Source organism: Salmo salar, chromosome ssa10, assembly GCF_905237065.1.
Source record: "Salmo salar chromosome ssa10, Ssal_v3.1, whole genome shotgun sequence".
Taxonomy (NCBI): domain Eukaryota; kingdom Metazoa; phylum Chordata; class Actinopteri; order Salmoniformes; family Salmonidae; genus Salmo; species Salmo salar.
In genome coordinates, this window is record NC_059451.1 from 70,031,481 (window position 1) to 70,053,222 (window position 21,742).

Consider the following 21,742-nt stretch of genomic DNA (forward strand, 5'->3'; position numbering starts at 1 on the left):
AACACAACACTTCTCCAAATGAGTACCACATTTAGAAGTAAATCTGCAGACTTGACTCGGTTGAGGCAGGATTAGAACCAGAGCATAATTGTTTGTAAATGAAAGATGGATATGCTTGGACTCATTATTGGACATGATTTGGAATTTCTTGACTCACTCATGTGGGAGCAGTGGTTCTTTTCATGCTCAGCGATGCTTTTCATGTTCAGTGCCCACTACTCCGCGAAACTCATATTGGCTTAATTGCTGCGTAAAGACATTTTCGGGATAAACTCTTCGTCACGCAGGGGAAGTTTGTGAGGTTATGTCAGAATATTGTAGCTTACTGCATGTAGGAGATACAGTGGAGAAAATGAGAGTGAGGGAGCTTTACTCCTGTAGTTGAAGTGGTTGGCACTTCTCATTATAGACTGGTAGTCATCATAAGTATGAATTAAAGAGGCCACAAGAATGTCAATAGCTACTTGCATGTACTGCACATAACATAGGAACAGAACATACAGTAAGTAGTATTGTAACATGTAACATAGGAACATAGTACATTACATGATGAAGGGTGTGTCAGAAAGGTCAGAGATAATTTAAACACTGTTTTCTAGAAGAGCCACTATATTGACTTTTGTTGTGATGTTTAGAGCTTTGTAAACTAACTGACTTGGAAGTGGAACATTCTAGACTACCAAAGGTATGATAAACAAGCTCAACCAGGTGCAGAGAGAGGAGTTTCATCAGGAATGGTGTTGCTTCTATAAACATGGAGCCTCCATCTGATCGAAGCACTCATTAAAATCACATCCACATCCACGCATGCATGCACAAACACACCACACCATCATGCACGCATGCACACACACAGCAGCCGAACATTGACCTGTTTGATGCTGTACAAACACTATCCTGAATTAGCAAAGCTCTCCCAAATACTGTGGTAAAGTTGAATGACTGTCACCAATAAAAATATCAGAACACCACATTGTATCTCAGCATGGAACAATGTGACAGGCCACATGTCGAACAAGAGCCATTCATTGTTTATTGTCCTTGAGCAGAGGCTGATTTTCCCGCTCACTTTCTCCGATCAGTAATGAAACTAAGTGTTTTTCCAGTTAGTTGGCTTCCATCTTGGATCAATTTGAATCTCCCTACTACAGTTGTGGTGCAGCAGGCCCCTCTCACCACCAAGTCATGCTCCCCTGCATGTAGACTAAATAGGAAGTCCTACCCATTCATCGGAAACAATGCTTCTGTATGCATTTCCTCAAATACTCAGGGCCTGTATTCACAAACAGTTGGACTGTAGGACTGTATTCTTAGAGTAGGAGTGCTGATTTGGGATCAGGTCCCCCGGTCTTATTTAGGTATTATGATTTAAAAAATACCTCACCTGTGTATTTGCATATCAGAACATCAAGATCGTCTGACGAAGTGGCCTACACTAACATGTAGCCTATGTGACTCACCACCTGGATTTGGTCTTATGTAGCAAAATTTGAAATTGTGTTTTTTACATTGAATAAAGGTAGAGACTTAGAGCTACAAAATGGTATATAATACACTGCATTTTTGAAGAACAATGGGAAAGTAATTCTGCTTTGAAAGTTGATAAACCTGTAAATTCACTTTTGAGAAAATGGCCTTTGAACGTTTTGGTATCTAGTGAAGAGCTCTTCTTTGTCTACACCCATTCAGCATTGTTCACACCCTCTTAAGCTTTAGCCCCACCCATCTCGTTTCGCTCTAGGAGCGTTTAGAACACACACTTGACGCTCTGGCCGATGATTTGTTTACCTCTTGATAACATGAAAACAGCCTAACCAGCCCTGCTGGCAACAATTTCATTACTCTTTTGTGCTGACGTTTACTGACACCAGCCATATTCAATGGGTGTTGTACACTTTAGCTTCAGACATGTAGCTAGCTAGGTAAACAATGTGTAAGATCACACACCTAATGTAATGTTTGCTAAAGAGCCAGCCAGCTAACGTTAGCTAGTTAAACAACAATGAACATAGTGCCAAATCATGTTGTTACTATCCTGCATGAATCTGCTGGGACCTAACCAACCAGGTTCAATGTTAGCTAGCTAACATTCGGCTCTAACTAGCAAAGCAAACGGCTCTGGGGTACGAATAATAACGTCATACACTTAATGTTAGCTAGGGAGCCAGCCAGCTAATGCTAGCTAGCTAACAGTACACTTGAGCTTGAAATGAAACCACTTTCTGTCTAAATGAGAATTGTGTAATATCTGAAAATGTAGCTAGCTAGACTATCTTACCCGTATTCATCATCATGTATGATGGATGCGTCTCCCTGTCACGGATGCCATGCCACAGTTGCCCTTAGTTTGAAGATGTAATCCAGAGACAGGTGTCTTCTCCATCTCTTTGGCTATCATACTCTCGCGCCACTGATTTCAAAACTCAACCCTCCAGAAAGTGGAGAGCAACCCTTACACATCTCCACTACACAATAAAAAAAATTAAAAGCCGCGTTCGACAGGATTATCACCAGCTCAAATAGACAGAAGCCTTCTATATGGCAGACCAATCCGAACTCCTCTCTCGGCATGTCCAGCCAACTCATTATCTCAGCCAATCATGGCTAGTGGGAAGGTTGCTGACTTTTTCTGTGGCTTAACCAACAAGGCTCGTAATTTAACAATTGTATTCGTATTTACAGATGGCATACAAGTTTGTTATTAAGCAGCATGAAAGTTCACATGTTCCAGAAGGCATTTCTGCCAAACAACGCATTTTGATTAAAAAAAAAACATTCAAATGGCTCTCCTGTGAAGTTGTGACTTGCGACATACTGTACGCCTAGTTTCCTGAAACGGGTCACCTATGTTATTGATCAGTAGAGGGAGAGAAAGACACAGTGATCCATTGTCTGTCTGTCCTCTGGACTCCAAAATACTGTAATATGAAGACCTTGATAGAATATTGTTGATCCATCCATCTCCAAAACATGTGCATGATATATTTTACACACACTAATAATTGCTTTTTTTGAGTGTAACAAACTTCCAACATGATAAGGTAGTGATCAACATTTTGAATTATCACCTTAGTCCAAAATGTTTTGCCCAAAGGTTGCCAAATTTTGCCTAAACATTCCTAGACACAGGAGCTATTATAGCTTTGCTTGAGACTGGGATTAAACAACACCACTGTGTCCATTCTGCCAATTCTCTTTGCCTACCACCATTGTGTGACAGGAGAACTGACTAGTCTGTGTGACCCCCACGGCCCCTTTTGTTCTCTACAGGTGAAACTTGGACACATCTACTACTTACATGACAGCACGGAAAGCGGCGAGGACAGTTTCACGCTCTCTGCCTCGGCCTATGAGATAGAGCGCCGCAGCCTCCCCGTTACCTTCACTGTCACCGTCTTCCCGGTCAACGATGAGGCACCTAAACTGACACGCAACACGGGACTGGAGGTACTGAGCTGTCGGTTTACCACAACAGTCGACTACTGATAACTATATATTTGATGAGTGCAAACTCCTTTTAATTGCAATGTACTGTATTTCACCAGAACCAATACAAACATATTTGTTTTATGCTCTAGTTTAGTGCACACATTTAGGACACTCCAAAACCATTATACTTGTCAGAAGTTGACAGTGTTTGTTTGTTTATTTGTCTGTTTTTTGTTTGTTCATCTATGCTATCATTTATGTTTTGATAAGCCTTCTCAGTGGGTTGCCTGAAAACAACTTAATAGCTAATTAACTCTATTCATAAGTGATTTACACATTGCCACTAGTTATGAAGGACAGAATTGGTTTGTAAACATCTTACTAATTAATGTACTTGATAATGAATACCTTAATTAAGTAATACCTTATACATCTGGCAACACTTTATATTAGTAACCCTTTTACACCTGAGGTTCATTACCAATTTCAGTCATGGATATATTGTATTACCCGTCAATTCTTGAAAGCAAACAGTAAGGCCGTGTCTTAAATCTGACTTGCCTACTACTTACTTAAACTGCATACTGTGTACTAATCGTACTACATACTATTTAGAACATACTGTTTAGTAAAACGAATGCAGTATGCAACAAATATCAACATACTAGGCACATCCTACTGAGAATGAGTCATCTAATGTGCATTTGCGTTGATTCCCACCATTCGTTTATTTTGGCACAGAGCGTCCCCTCAACTGATTATCAGCTGTTGTCAGACACACGTGGGTTTCGAAAGACAATTATTTCCTCAATATTGTGTAGTGAAGTCTACTAAATGAGTATGACATTCTGGCATTTAAAGCATACTACATTTAAAAAAAAATCTATAAAAAGTCATTTTTTCACATATCCAAAGGGCCTACCATTTAGAACGGAAATATGGGTATTCGAACATGGCCTAAGTGTTTCAAAAATTCAGAATGCAGATTTTACTGTAGAGACACAAAATGGCTGGAAAAAGCTATAATCATCTCACATACAACTGGAAACCGAGTGTGTCATTCAGCTTTGTTTACTCTGGCCTGTGGTTCGGCGTATCCACGGTAACCCGTATTTTGGGAAAACTGAGATGATGACAAGACCTCAGGCTTTTGGCGATGCCAGGGAACCAGCCAATCGCAGTGTCTCTCGCACGGCCACAAAATGTAATATAATGATATGTCTCTCTGTCCACATGCAGGCCTAGTGTTCATTCATACCAGCTCCAGCTCCTCCTGTGAGTTCTCTCCTTAGGTTCCCAAGCACTGCTTCTGATTTAGGGCAGGAAATGTGAGCATAGTGACCTAGAGCAGATGATCAGGCATGACGAACAACATGGTCCTGTCGTGACTCTCTGATCGCCATAGATCCTGTTGGCCAGGCCCTTGCTACAGCTGGCTTCTATTAGGATATTTTCTCTCACTCCGTCTATCTTTCTCTTTCTCTATTTCTTTCCCTCTTTCTCCTCTCCCTCTCTTTTGCTATAATCTCTCTCCTTCTCTCTCTCTCGCTCTCATTTAATCTCGCTCTATTTCTCTCTCTCGCTCTCTCTCAATCAATCGCTTCCTCTCTCCCTCTCTCTTTACTGGGATTTGGGGACGAATACAATTAAAACACTGACACATTGAATCATATTGTTGGCTTCAAAAGAAATGAGACATCCATTTTGTCAGATCACGTTTAATTTGCAACCCTTCTTCCTGAGGAGTAAAATCCATTGATTGTTATATAAACAATCCATTTCCAGCACAATTTAGAAATAACTTGCCAAAATGACTCAGGGAAATTTCTTGGGTGATAGTGAGGTAATGTTGCCATCTAGTGGACAGTTCATGGAATAACTAATAATTCTATGGTGTACACACCCCCCAAAACATACACTTTATTGTCCCTGTGGCTCAGTTGGTAGAGCATGGTGTTTGCAACGCCAGCATGGTGTGTGCAACGCCAGGGTTGTGGGTTCGATTCCCATGGGGGGCCAGTACAAAAATAATTATATATGAAATGAGATGTATGCATTCACTACTGTAAGTTGCTCTGGATAAGAGTGCCTGCTAAATGACAAAAAATGTCACATACACTGGATAGGTGCAATGAAATGTGTTGTTTTACTGGGTCAACCATAGTAGTACAGCACCCCTAGAGCAAATTAGAGTTAAGTACTCTGCTCAAGGGACACATTTTTCACCTGGTCAGCTCAGGTATTTTAACCAGCAACCTTTAAGTTACTGGCCAAATGTTCTAACCGCTAGGCTACCTGCCACCCTACACAGTAGTGCTAGGCTACCTGCCACCCTACACAGTAGTGCTAGGCTACCTGCCACCCTACACAGTAGTGCTAGGCTACCTGCCACCCTACACAGTAGTGCTAGGCTATCTGCCACCCTACACAGTACTACCACCAGACAGCAGTAAGAAAGAATAGGCTTGGCAGAGCACAGGCTGCATTTGCAGCAATCGTCAATTTACATTGTCCATAGAGTACATACAATTATATGGAGGCCTACATACAATGTCATTTTGGGGTATATAAAACTCTTCAACTACTATGCTCATACATATCTATTAAAAGTAGTTGAATCATTCTCATAGTTGCTAGTTGAATATATCACAACGGGTATGATAAACATTCTAAACTTAAAAGTTTTGAATATAATGCTGAATATAATGCACATCTTGTTTTACATATATGCTTTTTGGAAAATAGACTCACCAAAAGTTAATAGAGATGTATCCCTTTCCTTAACCAAGACCAAGCTCTGTTCTTTGGGCTTCTGTCTTTCAGATTTTTTCCCACTTTCTGATTTCTTTCCCTTATTTGCTATATTTCTTTGCTCTTTATCTGGAGACTGGAGACAGAGGGAGCGAAGAAAAGAACCAGGCAGAACAAATCAATATGTATACTTCCCAGCCTTCTCCCTGCTGATTCAACCTTTTTAAGACTCTCCTTCAGGACATCTGCCTCATTTCTTTCAATTAATGTTCCGTTTAGCCAGCACTAAACTCAAGGAGACTAATTCCCTGTGACCCACATGCTTCATCTTCAGATAACAGGAGCTGCCATTATATTGTAGAGGATTAATGAACCTTTACACTTTGTTTGTGTGTAGTTTTGATTATATTTAGTTTCACATTCACATTCTCTCTCTCTCTCTCTCGCTCTCTCTCTTCAGGTTTTAGCTGGAGAGGAATCAGACATCACCACCAGCATGTTGAATACAGAAGATGCAGACACCCCCATCAATGAGTTGGTTTATTCCATCGAGTCAACCATCAATGGGTTGGTGGCTCTAAAGGTGGAACCTGACGAAGAAATCCAGAACTTCACACAGGCACAAATTAACAATGGGGAAGTCATCTTTATCCATGAAGGTAAGGCTGTTTGAGCTTCTACCTACAGACTCAGCTACCTCACTGACCCCAATTGACTCACTGGCCACAAATTCACTTTCAGGCTGATCTTTCTGTCGAAATGTTGGTAAATAAATTATTTCATCGGAGCTACTAGAGTGTGCAGCTTTTTCTTTTCTTTTTAAGGATGCAATTGGTATACCTTGTCTAAGACCTGCAAACCTGTGTTAGCTCCCTAGGCTTTAAAATATCAAAATAAAGAAAGTCGCACACTCCATGTATAATCTCCCAGCAATTTAATGGGTATTTACCAACGTTTCGGCATCACTGTGCCTTCCTCAGGGTAATGTCATGAATACTTGAACCAGATTATGTAGACACACAGTGCAATTAGTGTAACCAATGACAGTAGTGAGGGGTGTGTCATAATGATTAAGTTAATTCAAATGAATTTGTGAAACTGTTAAAAAATAGTATATGGCATATTAAATATATTACGCTATGTTATCATATAGAAACATAATGGAATATTGTACATCATATTAGCATCAACATACATTATTGTTTCATTCAATTTCACATAATAATTTCGTATTTCATTTCATTGTTACATGTAATCTTTTGGTTCAACCTTAATATAGAATGAGCATCGTCAACAGGGGGAACATATTAGGTGTACGCTAATAAGCTGTAAAAAATATTTTTTCAATTTATAAGACTTGTTCATAAAGGAAAATGTGTTCATAAGAAGGGCCTGAGATCAAAGTCAATATTCAGACCACTAGGGATCAATGTTTTTAGATATATGCCTTACCTTTGAAGATCTTCTTCTGTTGGCACTCCAAAAGGTCCCAGTTACATTACAAATGGTCCTTTTGTTCGATAAAGTCCTTCTTTATATCCATAAAAACTCATTTTAGCTGGTGCGCTTCAGTCAATAATCCACTCGGTTTCCCTCCTTCAAAATGCATACAAAATGAATCCCAAACGTTACCAATAAACTTATCTAAACAAGTCAATCAACGTTTATCATCAAACCTTAGGTACCCTAATACGCAAATAAACAGGAAAATTTAACACAGAGAATCGTTATTTACCGGAGATAAACAAAAAGAACGCGATCTCTCGGCCATGCGCTTGGAAACACTACAGCCAAAATGGGAGCCACTTAGAAAAACTACAACTTCTCCCTAGCTTCTGAGCCTGAGTAGCACGCAGTTTACTTTGGGCACGCTTTTCATCCGGACGTCAAAATTCCACCCCCTATCCCAAAGAAGTTTTAAGGTTGAACCAAAAAATTACATGTAACAAAAATGTAATTAAATCGAAATTATTATGTGAAATTGAATTAAACAATAATGTATGTTGATGCTAATATGATGTACAATATTCCATTATGTTTCTATATGATAACAATAGCGTAATATATTTAATATGCCATATACTATTTTTAACAGTTTCACAAATTCATTTTAATTAACTTAATCATTATGACACACCCCTCACTACTGTCATTGGTTACACTAATTGCACGGTGTGTCTACATAACCTGGTTCAAGTATTCATGACATTACCCTGAGGAAGGCACAGTGATGCCGAAACGTTGGTAAATACCCATTACATTGCTGGGAGATTATACATGGAGTGTGCGACTTTCTTTATTTTGATAGTTTATAGTTTATTTGCGTTAGTCAGCACCTCCACACAAGGTATTATTCTGGGTGTGCGCCAGCTCATGTTTTTTTTAGCTCCCTAGGCTTTGTAAGCTTAATCTTTGACTCTGATGGTCAACCTATGCCACCTACTATTCTGAACTGTTCCTTCAGGTCTGGAGTCTGGAGGCTTCAGTTTTACCGTAACAGACGGAGAGCACACCTCTCCTCTCTACCGCTTTGTCGTTACGGCTAGACAGCTCACCATCACCATGGAAACCGGGGAGGAGCTAATGATCTTTCCAGGTGAGCTACCAAAAGCATGCTGGGTCATGAAGTAGTGAACCCAACTTGACCAGACATTTATGATGAACAAATAATGGCCATTTCAAATTATGTCTCAGCATGACTTTGTTTTTTGTTTTGTTGATTGGATAACAAATAGGCCTCAATATCAGATAAAAATAGTTCCATGGGTATTTTGTAGCCCACAATGAAAACAATTTAGGATGTGTAATGTTTAGCTTTGTTTTCTTTTATTTTCCCTTCTAATCCCTTTTCCCCTCTTTAAATCACAACATGTTGACATTCCACACTTAGGCATGAAACACACTGAGAATCTCACTGCCGATAGGTATTTATCACAGTGGGAGGCCGTTTTTTTCTCTTGCTAGAACAAAAGTGGTACCTGCTAGTTACGTTCGATACCGGAGCTCTGAGGCACGCGTCAAAATCTCTAAGCAGTTTACTTCTAAGCAGTATGCCGATGCTTGTATCACTTTATCAGAAGCACGTGATCAATGATCAACAACTACCTGATTGGTTTGATATTGGTTTCGGTAGAAGACAAAAAGGCTACACTGCACACGTGCTACAGCTTGTGCGACGTCATCTATAATAAATTGCTGTTCTTTAGACCAGCAGGTGCCACTAATATACACAGTGTTGATTAAAGCGTAATGAACCTATTTTCGACACAATTGGCGGGAAATGCTCAACTCTTCATTAAGTTTTATTTTCCCATCACTAGTACCAACATGGTAGTGACGAACCTGGCAATGCTCGTCAGTGGCCAACAACTTGACTTTGAGCCAATCAGAGCGTATGAACCCCCAGATGGGGAGCCAGCAAGACTGACAACAAAATGGAAAAAATAGGGCATTTTCTTCATACATCCACAGTTAAATGTCATGAGCCAGTCACACTTCATATGCAATGTAGGCTATGGGATGGTAATGCACACAACACTGAATACTTCCTCCAAGCTAACTAACCACTGTAGCTAGTATTGACATTATAATTAAATTACAATGGATTAGTTTCCATGAATCATTTCCATTGTGCCATTTTAGTGCAGTTTCCTTAGCTAACTAGCTAAGATGTGCTAGCTATCGAATATGCTAACATTAGCACATTAGCTAGATAACATTATGGGATTATGGAGAGTGAATTAAATTGTTTCTTGGTCATCTTGCTAAGTAGTTATCTAGCTGTGGCCATCTGGCTAGTATCAACAAGAGCTTTCTAAAAAATAGCAACATTAGCACACCTAGCTAGCTAACATGGGAATCTACACCATAAACTAAGCAACACACATGGACATGCATTGCCAAACAACCCTACTGCCACCTTCTGGTTTGGTGTATTTTAACAAGGCTGAGTGGCTGACGACTTAAAAGTCTTTGCTGTGCGAACACAAAAGAGATTGACTGCCGACTCTCTGTTCAGAGGTGCTAAGTAAGTACTATCGGCAGGGAAACGTTTGACAATCCTACTGGTGTTTGAGCTATTGGAAAGTCTGGCCTTAAAGGCTTAAAAGGTGTCAATGAGAAGAACCTAAGAGCTACAATGACAGGGCATGTGTTTTATATCCTGCATTATATTCACTTATAGTGAATCTGTACCATTTTTACAATTTTACAGGAACAAGACATGCCATCACCAGTGCCATTTTGAAGGCAGTGACCAATGAGGATGGAGATGAGATAAGCTTCTCATTGGTCAGGCCTCCTCGCCTGGGAAGACTGATCTTAGCCAACGACAGGAACCAGTTTGAAGAGATCACACGCTTCTCTCAATCAGAGGTAAGACAGAGGATCTCCAGATGACTGAGAATTATTATAATTTAATTTCCATTGTGCCGTCTTCTATTATAAGAACATTCCTATGAATGGATAAGACATTTACTTCCTGGGTCTGTGGGAAAAGTGTCCAGTCAGTGCATCTGGTTTTCAATTTAGGATGAGTTTGGAAACCAATACTTAACTAACGCTGTAAGAGACAAGCCAATGTCAACGGCCCTGATCATGTCAGCAGGAAGCTATTTTCCATATTTATGTATATGCTGATGGGGAAAAAGAAAGGAAAGCTAAGGAAAAGATGACATACAGTACATGCATCCTATGTAGGATCTTAATTTGACCAATATTGACACAGCAAAAGAAACTTGCAGCAACAGGATTTAAACGTTTACTCCATAATGTTGCTTGATCGATGGTTAGGCTATTAGATGGCCAAAATTAGGCTACATGAAAAGTGCAATACTGTTAATATAACCATGTGTTAGTGTGGGTTTTCAGTGAATTTACACTACCGGTCAAAAGTTTTATAACACCTACTCATTCAAGGGTTTTTCTTAATTTTTACTATTTTCTACATTGCACAATAATAGTGAAGACATCAAAACTATGAAAAAACACATATGGAATCATGTAGTAACCAAAAAAGTGTTAAACAAATCATAATATATTTTTTCTTTGAGATTCTTCAAATAGCCACCCTTTGCCATAATGAATGTTTTGCACATTCATGGCATTCTTTCAACCAGATTCACCTGGAATGCTTTTCCAACAGTCTTGAAGGAGTTCCCACATATGCTTCGCACTTGTTGGCTGCTTTTCCTTCACTCTGCGGTCCAACTCATCCCAAACCATCTCAATTGGGTTGAGGTCGGGTGATTGTGGAGGCCATGTCATCTGATGCAGCACTCCATCACTCTCCTTCTTGGTCAAATATCCCATACACAGCCTGGAGGTGTGTTGGGGTCATTGTCCTGTTGAAAAACAAATGATAGTCCCGCTAAGCTCAAACCAGATGGGATGGCGTATCGCTGCAGAATGTTGTGGTAGCCATGCTGGTTAAGTGTGCCTTGAATTGTAAATAAATTACAGTGTGACCAGAAAAGTCCCCCACGCCATAACACCTCCTCCTCCGTGCTTTACGGTGGGAAATACACATGCAGAGATCATCCATTCACCCACACGCATCTCACAAAGACAAGGCAGTTGTAACCACAAATCAAAAATTTTGACTCTTGACCAAAGGACAAGTTTCCACCGGTCTAACGTCCATCACTCATGTTTCTTGGCCCAAGCAAGTCTCTTTTTATTATTGGTGTCCTTCAGTAGTGGTTTCTTTGAAGCAATTTGACCATGAAGGCCTGATTCACACAGTCTCCTCTGAACAGTTGATGTTGAGATGTGTATGTTACTTGAACTCTGAAGCATTTATTTGGGATGTAATTTCTGAGGCTGGTAAATCTAATGAGCTTATCCTCTGCAGCAGAGGTAACTCTGGGTCTTCTATTCCTGTGGTTGTTCTCATGAGAGCCAGTTTCATCATAGCGCTTGAAGGTTTTTGCGACTGCACTTGAAGAAACTTTCAAAGTACTAGAAATGTTCCGTAGTGACTAACCTTCATGTCTTAAAGTAATGGGCTGTTGTTTCTCTTTGCTTATTTGAGCTGTTCTTGCCATAATATGGACTTGGTCTTTTACCAGATAGGGCTATCTTCTGTATACCCCTCCTACCTTGTCAAAACACAACTGATTGGCTCAAATTTATTGAGGAAATAAATTCCACAAATTAACTTAAGGCGTACCTGTTAAATGAAATGGATTCCAGGTGACTACGTCATGAAGCTGGTTGAGAGAATGTCAAGAGTGTGTAAAGCTGTCAAGGCAAAGGGTGGCTATTTGAAGAATCTCAAATATGAAGCATATTTTGATTTGTTTAACTCTTTTTTGGTTACTACATGATTTCAAATGTGTTATTTCATAGTTTGTCTTCACTATTGTACAATGTAGAAAATAGTAAAAAATTAAGAAAAACCCTTGAACGAGTAGGTGTTCTAAAACTTTTGATCGGTAGTGCATGTAAATCACAATTCATCTGCATCTAAAAACCCATCTTGGATATTAAAACATGATTCACATTTTAATAATTTAGCAGACGCTCTTATCCAAAGCGACTTTCAGGAGTAATTAGGGTTAAGTGCCTTGCTCAAGGCACATGGACAGATTTTTCACTTAGTCAGCTTGGTATCCGAACCAGTGACTTTTTGGTTACTGGCCCAACATGCTTAACCACTAACCGCAAAATAATGATACAAAATAGACTCTGCATACTGCATTACACAATGCATTCAGAAAGTATTCAGACACCTTTACTTTTCCCACATTGTTACGTTACAACCTTGTTCTTAAAATTGAATAAATAGCTTTTCCCCCTCATCAATCTACACACAACACCCCATAATGACACGGCAAAAACAGTGTTTTTGAAAATGTAGCAAATTTATTTAAAAAAAAATGGAAACATCACATTCACCTAAGTATTCAGACCCTTTACTCAGTACTTTGTTGAAGCACCTTTTGGCAGCAATTACAGCCTCAAGTCTTCTTGGGTATGACGCTACAGCTTGGCAACCTATATTTGGGGAGTTTCTCCCATTTTTCTCTGCAGATCTCCTCAAGCCCTGTCAGGTTGGAAAGGTGAGCGTCGCTCCACAGCCATTTTCAGATCTCGCCAGAGATGTTCGATCGGGTTCAAGTCCAGGCTCTGGCTGGACCACTCAAGGACATTCAGAGACATGTCCCAAAGCCATCCCTGCCTTGTCTTGGCTGTGTGCTTAGGGTCGTTGTACTGTTGGAAGGTGAGCCGTCGCCCTAGTCTGAGGTCCTGAGCACTCTGGAGCAGGTTGTCATCAAGGTTCTCTGTACTTTGCTCCGTTCATCTTTCCCTCGATCCTGACTAGTCTCCCAGTCCCTGCAGCTAAAAAACATCCCTCACAGCATGATGCTGCCAGCACCATGCTTCACTATTGGGATGGTGCCAGGTTTACTGAAGATGTGGCGCTTGGCATGCAGGCCAAATAGTTCGATCCTGTTTTCTTCAAACTAAATAATATTGTTTCTCATGGTCTGAGTCTTTAGGTGCCTGTTGGAAAACTCCAAGTGAGCTGTCATGTGCCTTTTACTGATGAGTGGCTTCTGTCTGGCCACTCTACAATGAAGGCCTGATGGGTGGAGTGGCACAGAGATTGTTGTCCTTCTGGAAATTTCTCCCATCTCCATAGAGGAACTCTGGAGCTCTATCAGAGTGACCATTGGGTTCTTGGTCACCTCCCTGAATAAGACCCTTCTCCCCGATTGCTCAGTTTGGCTGGGCGGCCAGCACTAGGATGAGTCTTGGTGGTTCCAAACTTCTTCCATTTAAGAATGATGGAGGTGTTGTTCTTGGGGACCTTCAATGCTGCAGAAATGTTTTGGTACCCTTCCCCAGATCTGTGCCTCGACACAATCCTGTCTTGGAGCTCTACGGACAATTCCTTCGACCTCATGGCTTGTTTTTTACTCTGACATGCACTGTCAACTGTGGGACCTTATATAGACAGGTGTGTGTCTTTCCAAATCATCTCCAATCATTTGAATTTACCACAGGTGGACTCCAATCAAGTTGTAGAAATATCTCAAGGATGATCAATTGAAACAGGATGCACCTGAGCTCAATTTCTAGTCTCATTTCAAAGGGTGTAAATAAGGTATTTAGTTTTTTTATGTTTAATAAATTAGCAAAAATGTCTAAACCTGTTTTCGCTTTGTCATTATGGGATAATGTGTGTAGATTGATAAAAAAAATTTTATCCATTTTAGTATAAGGCTGTAAGTAACAAAATGTGGAAAAAGTCAAGGGATGTGAATACTTTCCTAATGCACTGTATGCTCCCATGTGTGGTTGATTGTCATGTTGCAGACAAGTTTTAGTTCTGTTGAAAAGTTCAGCTCAGGACACAGTAACCTCAAAGAAGCACACATAGGCACATTCCAGTCTACCTTCCATCACATTCCCAGTCTAGTTACTGGCCCAGATCTATCTTCAACACTCTACACTAGCTCAGTGGCAGTGGAGGCTGCAGAGGGGAGGACGGCTCATAATAATGGCTGGAAAGGCGCTAATGGAATAGCATGAAACATGTGTATTTAATCCAATTCCACTTATCTGCTCCAGCCATTACCACAAGCCTGTCCACCCCAATTAAGGTGCCACCAACCTCCATTGTTCAGTGGTAATCTAATCTTACAATACAGGATGCTAAATGAAGATCATGAAGATGTCCAGCCACAAATAAAAATCTATGACACAAATCGTCATGACACAAATGAATAAAATAGATTACAAAACAGGCAAGATCAGAAAAGCACTTGATCAAAAGTTTATTTAGAAGTGTTTGATCTTAATTACTCCTTCTAATCTCCAGGCTCACATAGGGTTATGTTTATCATCCTCCTCATCACGCAGAAACCAGCAACAGGGGTTTAAAAGTAAAACACTGACACGGTGCTTATGTTGACTGGGTTGAAAGTAATACACACGCACACCAGACCTGGGTTCAAATACATGTGTATTTGAGTATCTGATATTTAAAATAAATTTTAAAAAAACTGTATTTCAGTATTTTCACTTTAACCTCATAGTCATTGAGTATTTTCAAATACACAGCCCAGAACAAGTACTTTTATTTGAGTGTTTGAATGGTTATTTGTAAAAATCATATATTCTGCTAAATCGTATTTCAAATACAGTGACTCAAATACACTCGCATGCATTTAACCCAAGTATTTAAAAATTGTATTTGAAAAAAGTACTTGAAAATACTGTCAAATACTTTCCAAGTGTATTTCCAAATACATTAAAATATTGAACTACTTATCTTTTCAAATAAAATATCTCTGAATGTCCTTTATCCCAATACTTTTGTCCCCTAAAATGGGGTGACTATGTACTAAAGTGCTGTAATTTCTACATGGTTCACCCAGGCTGCACTTTAACCTCATAGTTATTGTATAATTTCAAATCCAAAGTGCTGGAGTACAAAGCCAAAAACATTTGTCACTGTCCCAATACCTTTGTAGCCCACTGTATGTGAAAGTAATTGAGATATTTGAAGTAGTATTTGAACCCAGTTCTGACGCCCACACGCACTCACTCACAAACACATATACACACACATACAAACGCACAGCTACCTGGGTCGTGTTCATTAAGCGCCAAACTGAAGATTACATGCTGAAACAGGGAGGGACTACCTGGTCTTGTCTAATGAGAAATGGTCATTTTTGTTGCTAAACATTTCAAACGTTGCCTTAATGAACAATGTCTTATCTTCTGCTCTTCCCCACAGCTGGAGTCCGGGGCCATCTTCTACGAGCACCAGATGCCTGAGGAGCCCTTCTGGGTGGTCCGGGACTCTGTGGAGCTCCTGCTCTCCTCCCCTCCGGCCCCAGCTGTGCATCACGTCCTCCCCATCACCGTGTCCTACTACGCAGCCAGCCACAACGTCTCCTCACAGCTCTGGAAGAACAAAGGTAGGTAGAGCCACATGGATCTGGGCAGGTGCCATGTCAAAAGTGGTGGATACCAAAGAAAATGGTGTCCAGGTCAGTCATTGTATGGGATTCAAGGCATTTCACAACATCTGAAAATCCAGATAACTGTGTACTAGCTAGCACTAGTGACTATTCCATTGGTTCTATTCTACTGAGTAAGATAAATCAAGCTGACTTGACATACAGTATGTATTTCACACAGGTCTGGCTGTCTGTTATCAGTCTAAGATATGCATGTGTGTCAGGTAGCAGTTTGTAAACAAAATGTTCTGTAAACAAAAATCTTGCTATTGCAGGTTTATTGAAGGCATAATTACAAAGAAGCATTACAAGAAAATAAAAAAGTTATTTAAAATGTCATATAAAGAAAGGGTATGTGGCCCTATACATCAATGGATAATCTTGTATATTATTTGTCTTTCTTCTTCTCAGGTCTGGACATAGTGCAAGGTCAGAGGAAGGTGATTGACAGATCCATCCTGGACGCCTCCAACCTGCTGGCCAGCCTCCCCGAGGCGGAGCGAGGTCTCTTGGACGTGGTCTTTGAGGTGCGCCGCTTCCCGGCCCATGGGAGAGTCACCCTGGGGGGCCTGGATCTGCCCCAGGGTGCCCCTTACTTCATGCAGGAGGACGTGGCGCAGGGCGAGCTGGAATACCTCCACGATGACTCTGGAGCCTCCGTGGACAGCTTCTCCTTCCGAGCCCGGCTCAACGCCCAGGGCCGCGGCACCCTTCCCCCCTCCCCAGCCCAGGCAGTGGTCCTGGAGGAGGTCTTCAACATCTCGATCCGGAGAAGGGACTCTAGTCCTCCAGAGCTGGTGAGCTTGGATGTTCTTCTGGAGGTTCTCCAGGGCTCCATGACAGTGATCACCCAGAAGTACCTCAACACCCGTGACGAGGACAGCACGCCCGACGAGGTGCGCTTCACAGTCTCCAAGGCGCCCACCAACGGGCGGCTGGTGGATGCCACCAAGGGCGACCACATCTCCACGTTCACCCAGGAGGCGGTCAACCAGGGCCAGGTGGGCTTTGTCAGTGACGGAAGCCTGTCGGACGGCTTCATGGAGTTCACTGTGTCGGACGGAAAGCACCACACCGAGCCGCACACTCTCCATGTAGGAGTCCTGGCCCGGACGCTGGTGCTGGCCAAAGCCCCAGAGATCCAGGTGCTGCAGGGGGACGACGAGACCCTAGTGACAGAGGAGATGTTGAGGGCCACCACAGGTGGCCCCAATGAGGAGGAAGTCCTCTACAAGATCACCAGTGTGCCCAAGTATGCTGCCGTCATGGTGGACCGGCAGCCCACATCGGCCTTCACTCAGACCCAGATAAGGGAGGGCCGGGTGAGCGTTCGCTTCATCAAGTCCACCTCGCCCCGGGACAGCGTGGCCTTTGTGGCCCGGAGCCGGGCAGCCAACGTCTCCTCTGTCCTCAACATCACGGTCAAGCCTCTGGCCAACATCCCCCAGGACCTCCTGCTGCCACGGGGTACCACTGTGCTGCTGGACAAGAAGCTGCTGGATGCCACTCCACTGGCCAACAAGACCCGGACATCACCCACCTTCAGCGTCATCCAGCAGCCGCAAGGCGCCCGCTTCGTGAGGGCTGGCGGGAGAGGGCCAGAGGGAGACGGCCAGCCCGTGGACACGTTCACCCAGAAAGAACTGGATGAGGGACGTGTAGCCATGGAGATCCTGAATGGAACAGGAGGCAGCCAAGCCCAGGACGTGGCTCGCTTCCTGCTCAAGGCCCACGGGGTCCCTCCCGCTGAGTGCGTTCTCTCCTTCAAGACTACCCCTTACAACACCTCAGGGGTCTACCCGGCCACTCTCCTTAAGGTCCCTGGCGGGTATGCATGGTCCAATAGCAATGACCTCCCTGAAGGGGCAGGGTCCCCACGCATCACCCCAGCCAGCCCCCGCTGGAGGGGCAACATGGACTGGCCTCATGGAGGAGATGCCCCCACCACTGCGTACACTGACAAAGACTCCCATAGGAAACCAATGGTGTCCAGGAGGAACAACCTGTGGTCCATCCTCATCCCCATTCTGATCCTCCTGCTCCTCCTCCTGCTGGTGGCCATCTTGGCTTTCTACTTGGTGCGTCGCAACAAGACGGGCAAACACAATGTGCAGACGGTGGCTGGCTCCAAGCCCAAAAACGGAGACATCAGCCAGGAGACCTTCCGGAAAACCGACCCGGCCAATAACATCCCCATGTCCCAAATGGACTCCAAAGACGCCGACCCGGAATTGCTGCAGCACTGTCGGACAACGAACCCGGAGTTAAAAAAGAACCAGTACTGGGTATGAGAGTTGACTAAATGCTTAGACATAGGACACAGAGAGGAAGATCCTCTACCATTTTGAATGCGGCCTTCTTGAATCATTCCTTTTCAGTGTTAAAGACCTTTTTGCCATGATAGTATTAAGAAATGTGTATGTTTTGATATCATTGGACATTTCACTATCACATACTAACATTGTGCCAATTCTCAGGTCAAGAAACACTGAATAGTTCCATTGGTAAAAATGTCACCATTAAACTTATGAGGGTTTTGCCTAACACGTATATTTATTTTTAGGACAACTGCTGGACATCTATGATGTACTTTTTCACAGGGCACAAATTAGGACATATTGAGCTTGCTAAAACTTTGTGTGCTCCTACAATATATTCAGTATGCTATTATAGGACAATATTACTAATTTGACTACATAAACAGATTTATTTGAAGTTTTGGTAATAGTTTTATTGTAGTTTCGCTTTAACAGTAAAGGTGGACAAGTGTGTACATAATTCAACTCAATAAGGTAGATTTATGCTGTATGAAGGAAAAGGAAAAACTGTTTCGGTTTTGATTATTATTCTATAAATGTATTATTGATCATGTATATATTTTTTTGCTTTGTTGTTAGGCCCCAATTCAATCTAACTTCTGTTACAGTATTTACAAAGCCACATATGACATTTGTCCTGTTGTAGAATAAAATCTGAGGGGTTATGGGAAGAGCCTTCTATTTGGATATACACTACAGCACCAAAAGTATGTGGACACCCCTTCAAATTCGTGGTTTTGGCTATTTCAGCCACACCCGTTGATGACAAGTGTATAAAACCGAGCACACAGCCATGCAATCTCCATAGACAAACGTTGGCAGTAGAATGGCCCATGCTGAAGAGCTCAGTGACTTTCAACGAACCAACATAGGATGCCACCTTTCCAACAAGTTAGTTCATCAAATTTCTGCCCTGCTAGAGCTGCCCCGGTCAACTGTAAGTGCTGTTATTGCGAAGTGGGAACATCTAGGAGCAACAATGGCTCTGCCGCGAAGTCACACAAACTCACAGAACGGGACAGCCGAGTGCTGAAGCGCATAGTGCATAAAAATCGTCAGTCATCGGTTGCAACACTCACTAACAAGTCCCAAACTGCCTCTGGAAGCAACGTCAGCACAAGAACTGTTTGTCGGGTGTTTCATGAAATGGGTTTCCATGGCCGAGCACCCGCAACCAAGCCTAAGACCACCATGCACAATGCCAAGCTCGCCGTCATTGGACTCTGGAGCAGTGGAAACACATTCTCTGGAATGATGAATCAGGCTTCACCATCTGGCAGTCCAGATGAAGAGAACACTAAACTGAAAGCAGATATTAAAGAGCATTTAGATTACCACCTGCAGCTTTTTCACACTATAAGTTTAGAAATATCTCAACTTAGTATTTAGAACTAAGAAGAATCCTTAAGTTTTGCCATTGAGTATAGGTTGTGAAAAGATCTATTTGGCGCTATTGGAAATATTATTGTAAATCTCTCTGTTCAAAAGTACATAGATCAATGACGAATAATGTTTGTTCAACCAACACTGTTGTAACTTTATTTGGTGGTTCCAGAAGTGTTTGTTGTTTCTAACAACATCCCAAAGTATAACTTATCTTTGTCCTCAGCTGGGCTGTCCCTCTAAAGTGGCTGTGTAGACAGCCTTAAGTGTATTTCCAGAGGTTCTCTCTTAAAATAACTGCACTGCATACCAGTTATTTTGCCCTCCCCTTCCCTCCTCCCCTTCACTCGTTGGAAGACCACCACCCACCATCCCATTGGCTGGCATACAATGATGACATGGCCCAGATCAAAAGCCAAATCAAGCCCTGTTTCCCATCGGGGCATCCACCCTGGCAATTTCCCACCATCGCCCCAGCCTCTGGCCTCCTCCGTGGTCTGGGGACGGGGTTGTGCTAGACTGAGAGCTGTGTTTTCCTTGGCTGTATCTGGCTTTGTAGTCTGACCCAACCCACTGCAGGGCCTCAGACACTCACATGCATGCACCCACGCACACAACCGGTTATGTTTGTTTCTTGATTAACGATAAACCGGGGCGTAGGTTTAACTACTTTTAATAGCGAGATACTGTATATCTTTATATACAAATATAATCCAAATAAATGGCTCTGGTTTGGTTATTTTTCCAATACCAGATAGACTTCCCTCACAGGAATATACTTCAATTTTTCATATGATGACACAAGTGTCTCATGGCAGTACTTGTGAAAAGATGCTCCCTAAACATTGCTAAGGCAGTTTTGATTGAATTGACCCTAAATCTTTCAACCAGCTTTTAATCATATCCTTTCATTTAGCCTTTCAATGCTAAAGATTTGCTCAAAACTGAACCACTTGCTTGGATTCACAGGACTGATTTATGACACTGATGACAAAAAACTGCATAGTATAACATTTCGACACCACAGACAGGACTTGACTCACGAGTGGCTGTCTTAAAAGCAACTCTATTGGCTGACAGGCAGCGGTGAGGTCATTTTAGAACTGCCAGAGTTTTATTTTCCCGGCCTGCAATTAATGTTTAATAAAGGCTCTGATTTCTATATGTGAAGTTGAGAGAAACGTCTGTGATAGGATAGGTGTTTTACCTAAGCTCCACTGGTTGGATCATGTAGTATAACACATTCTGTGAGAGGTTATTCTCTAGCTTGGTCCCAGAACTGTTTGTGATGTCTTGCCAAATCACAACAACCATAGCAGTTGGAAAGACAGCACAAACACATCTGGGGTCAGGCTAGGTATTCTGTGCTGATGAGATTTTGTTTCCCATTAGCGGTTTGCATTCCATAATTAAGTTGATCAGATGAAGGTACAGTACAATCTTGCAAATTCAGGAGATACAGTGTACAGCTTATGCCATAAGTAATAACATTCAAATTGGCATCACATCCTGGTGGTGTTGAAATGTTTATCTATAGACTTAACCTGAAAATGAGCAACAACAAAAAATTCAAGATAGACATTGATGGACACATATAGTTTGAGTAAGAAACTCCATCAAAATAACATTAAAGCAGTTAATTACTGTCAGTGCACTGCAGAGTGTTTTCTCTTCTTTTGATATAGTTATCTGATAGAAAATAATAGGTCGTAAGTCATATCAACCACAATTTACAGAAACGTTTTATTTTACTGTTACTACATTTTACTAACCAAATGTCCTCTTTAATTTAACGGTGCCTATTACCTTGTATATACTCTGTTGCTTTTAAATTAAATTAGCTGCTGACTGTTGTGAAGTGGTCAAATTAGGAAAAAATTTGTT

General features: G+C 41.8%; 1 protein-coding gene across 1 annotated transcript in view; it reads left to right on the forward strand.

Moving 5' to 3' along the window:
• Window positions 1–19,146, forward strand: part of cspg4 (chondroitin sulfate proteoglycan 4) — a 119,243-nt gene extending 100,097 nt beyond the window's left edge. Inside the window, exons 5-10 of the mRNA XM_014124061.2 lie at window positions 3,271–3,447; window positions 6,641–6,839; window positions 8,645–8,776; window positions 10,394–10,554; window positions 15,932–16,115; window positions 16,569–19,146. Coding sequence (XP_013979536.1) covers window positions 3,271–3,447; window positions 6,641–6,839; window positions 8,645–8,776; window positions 10,394–10,554; window positions 15,932–16,115; window positions 16,569–18,448 — 2,733 coding nt within the window. The 3' untranslated portion in view covers window positions 18,449–19,146. The remainder of the gene's footprint in view (window positions 1–3,270; window positions 3,448–6,640; window positions 6,840–8,644; window positions 8,777–10,393; window positions 10,555–15,931; window positions 16,116–16,568) is intronic.
• The last annotated feature ends 2,596 nt before the right edge of the window (window positions 19,147–21,742 follow it).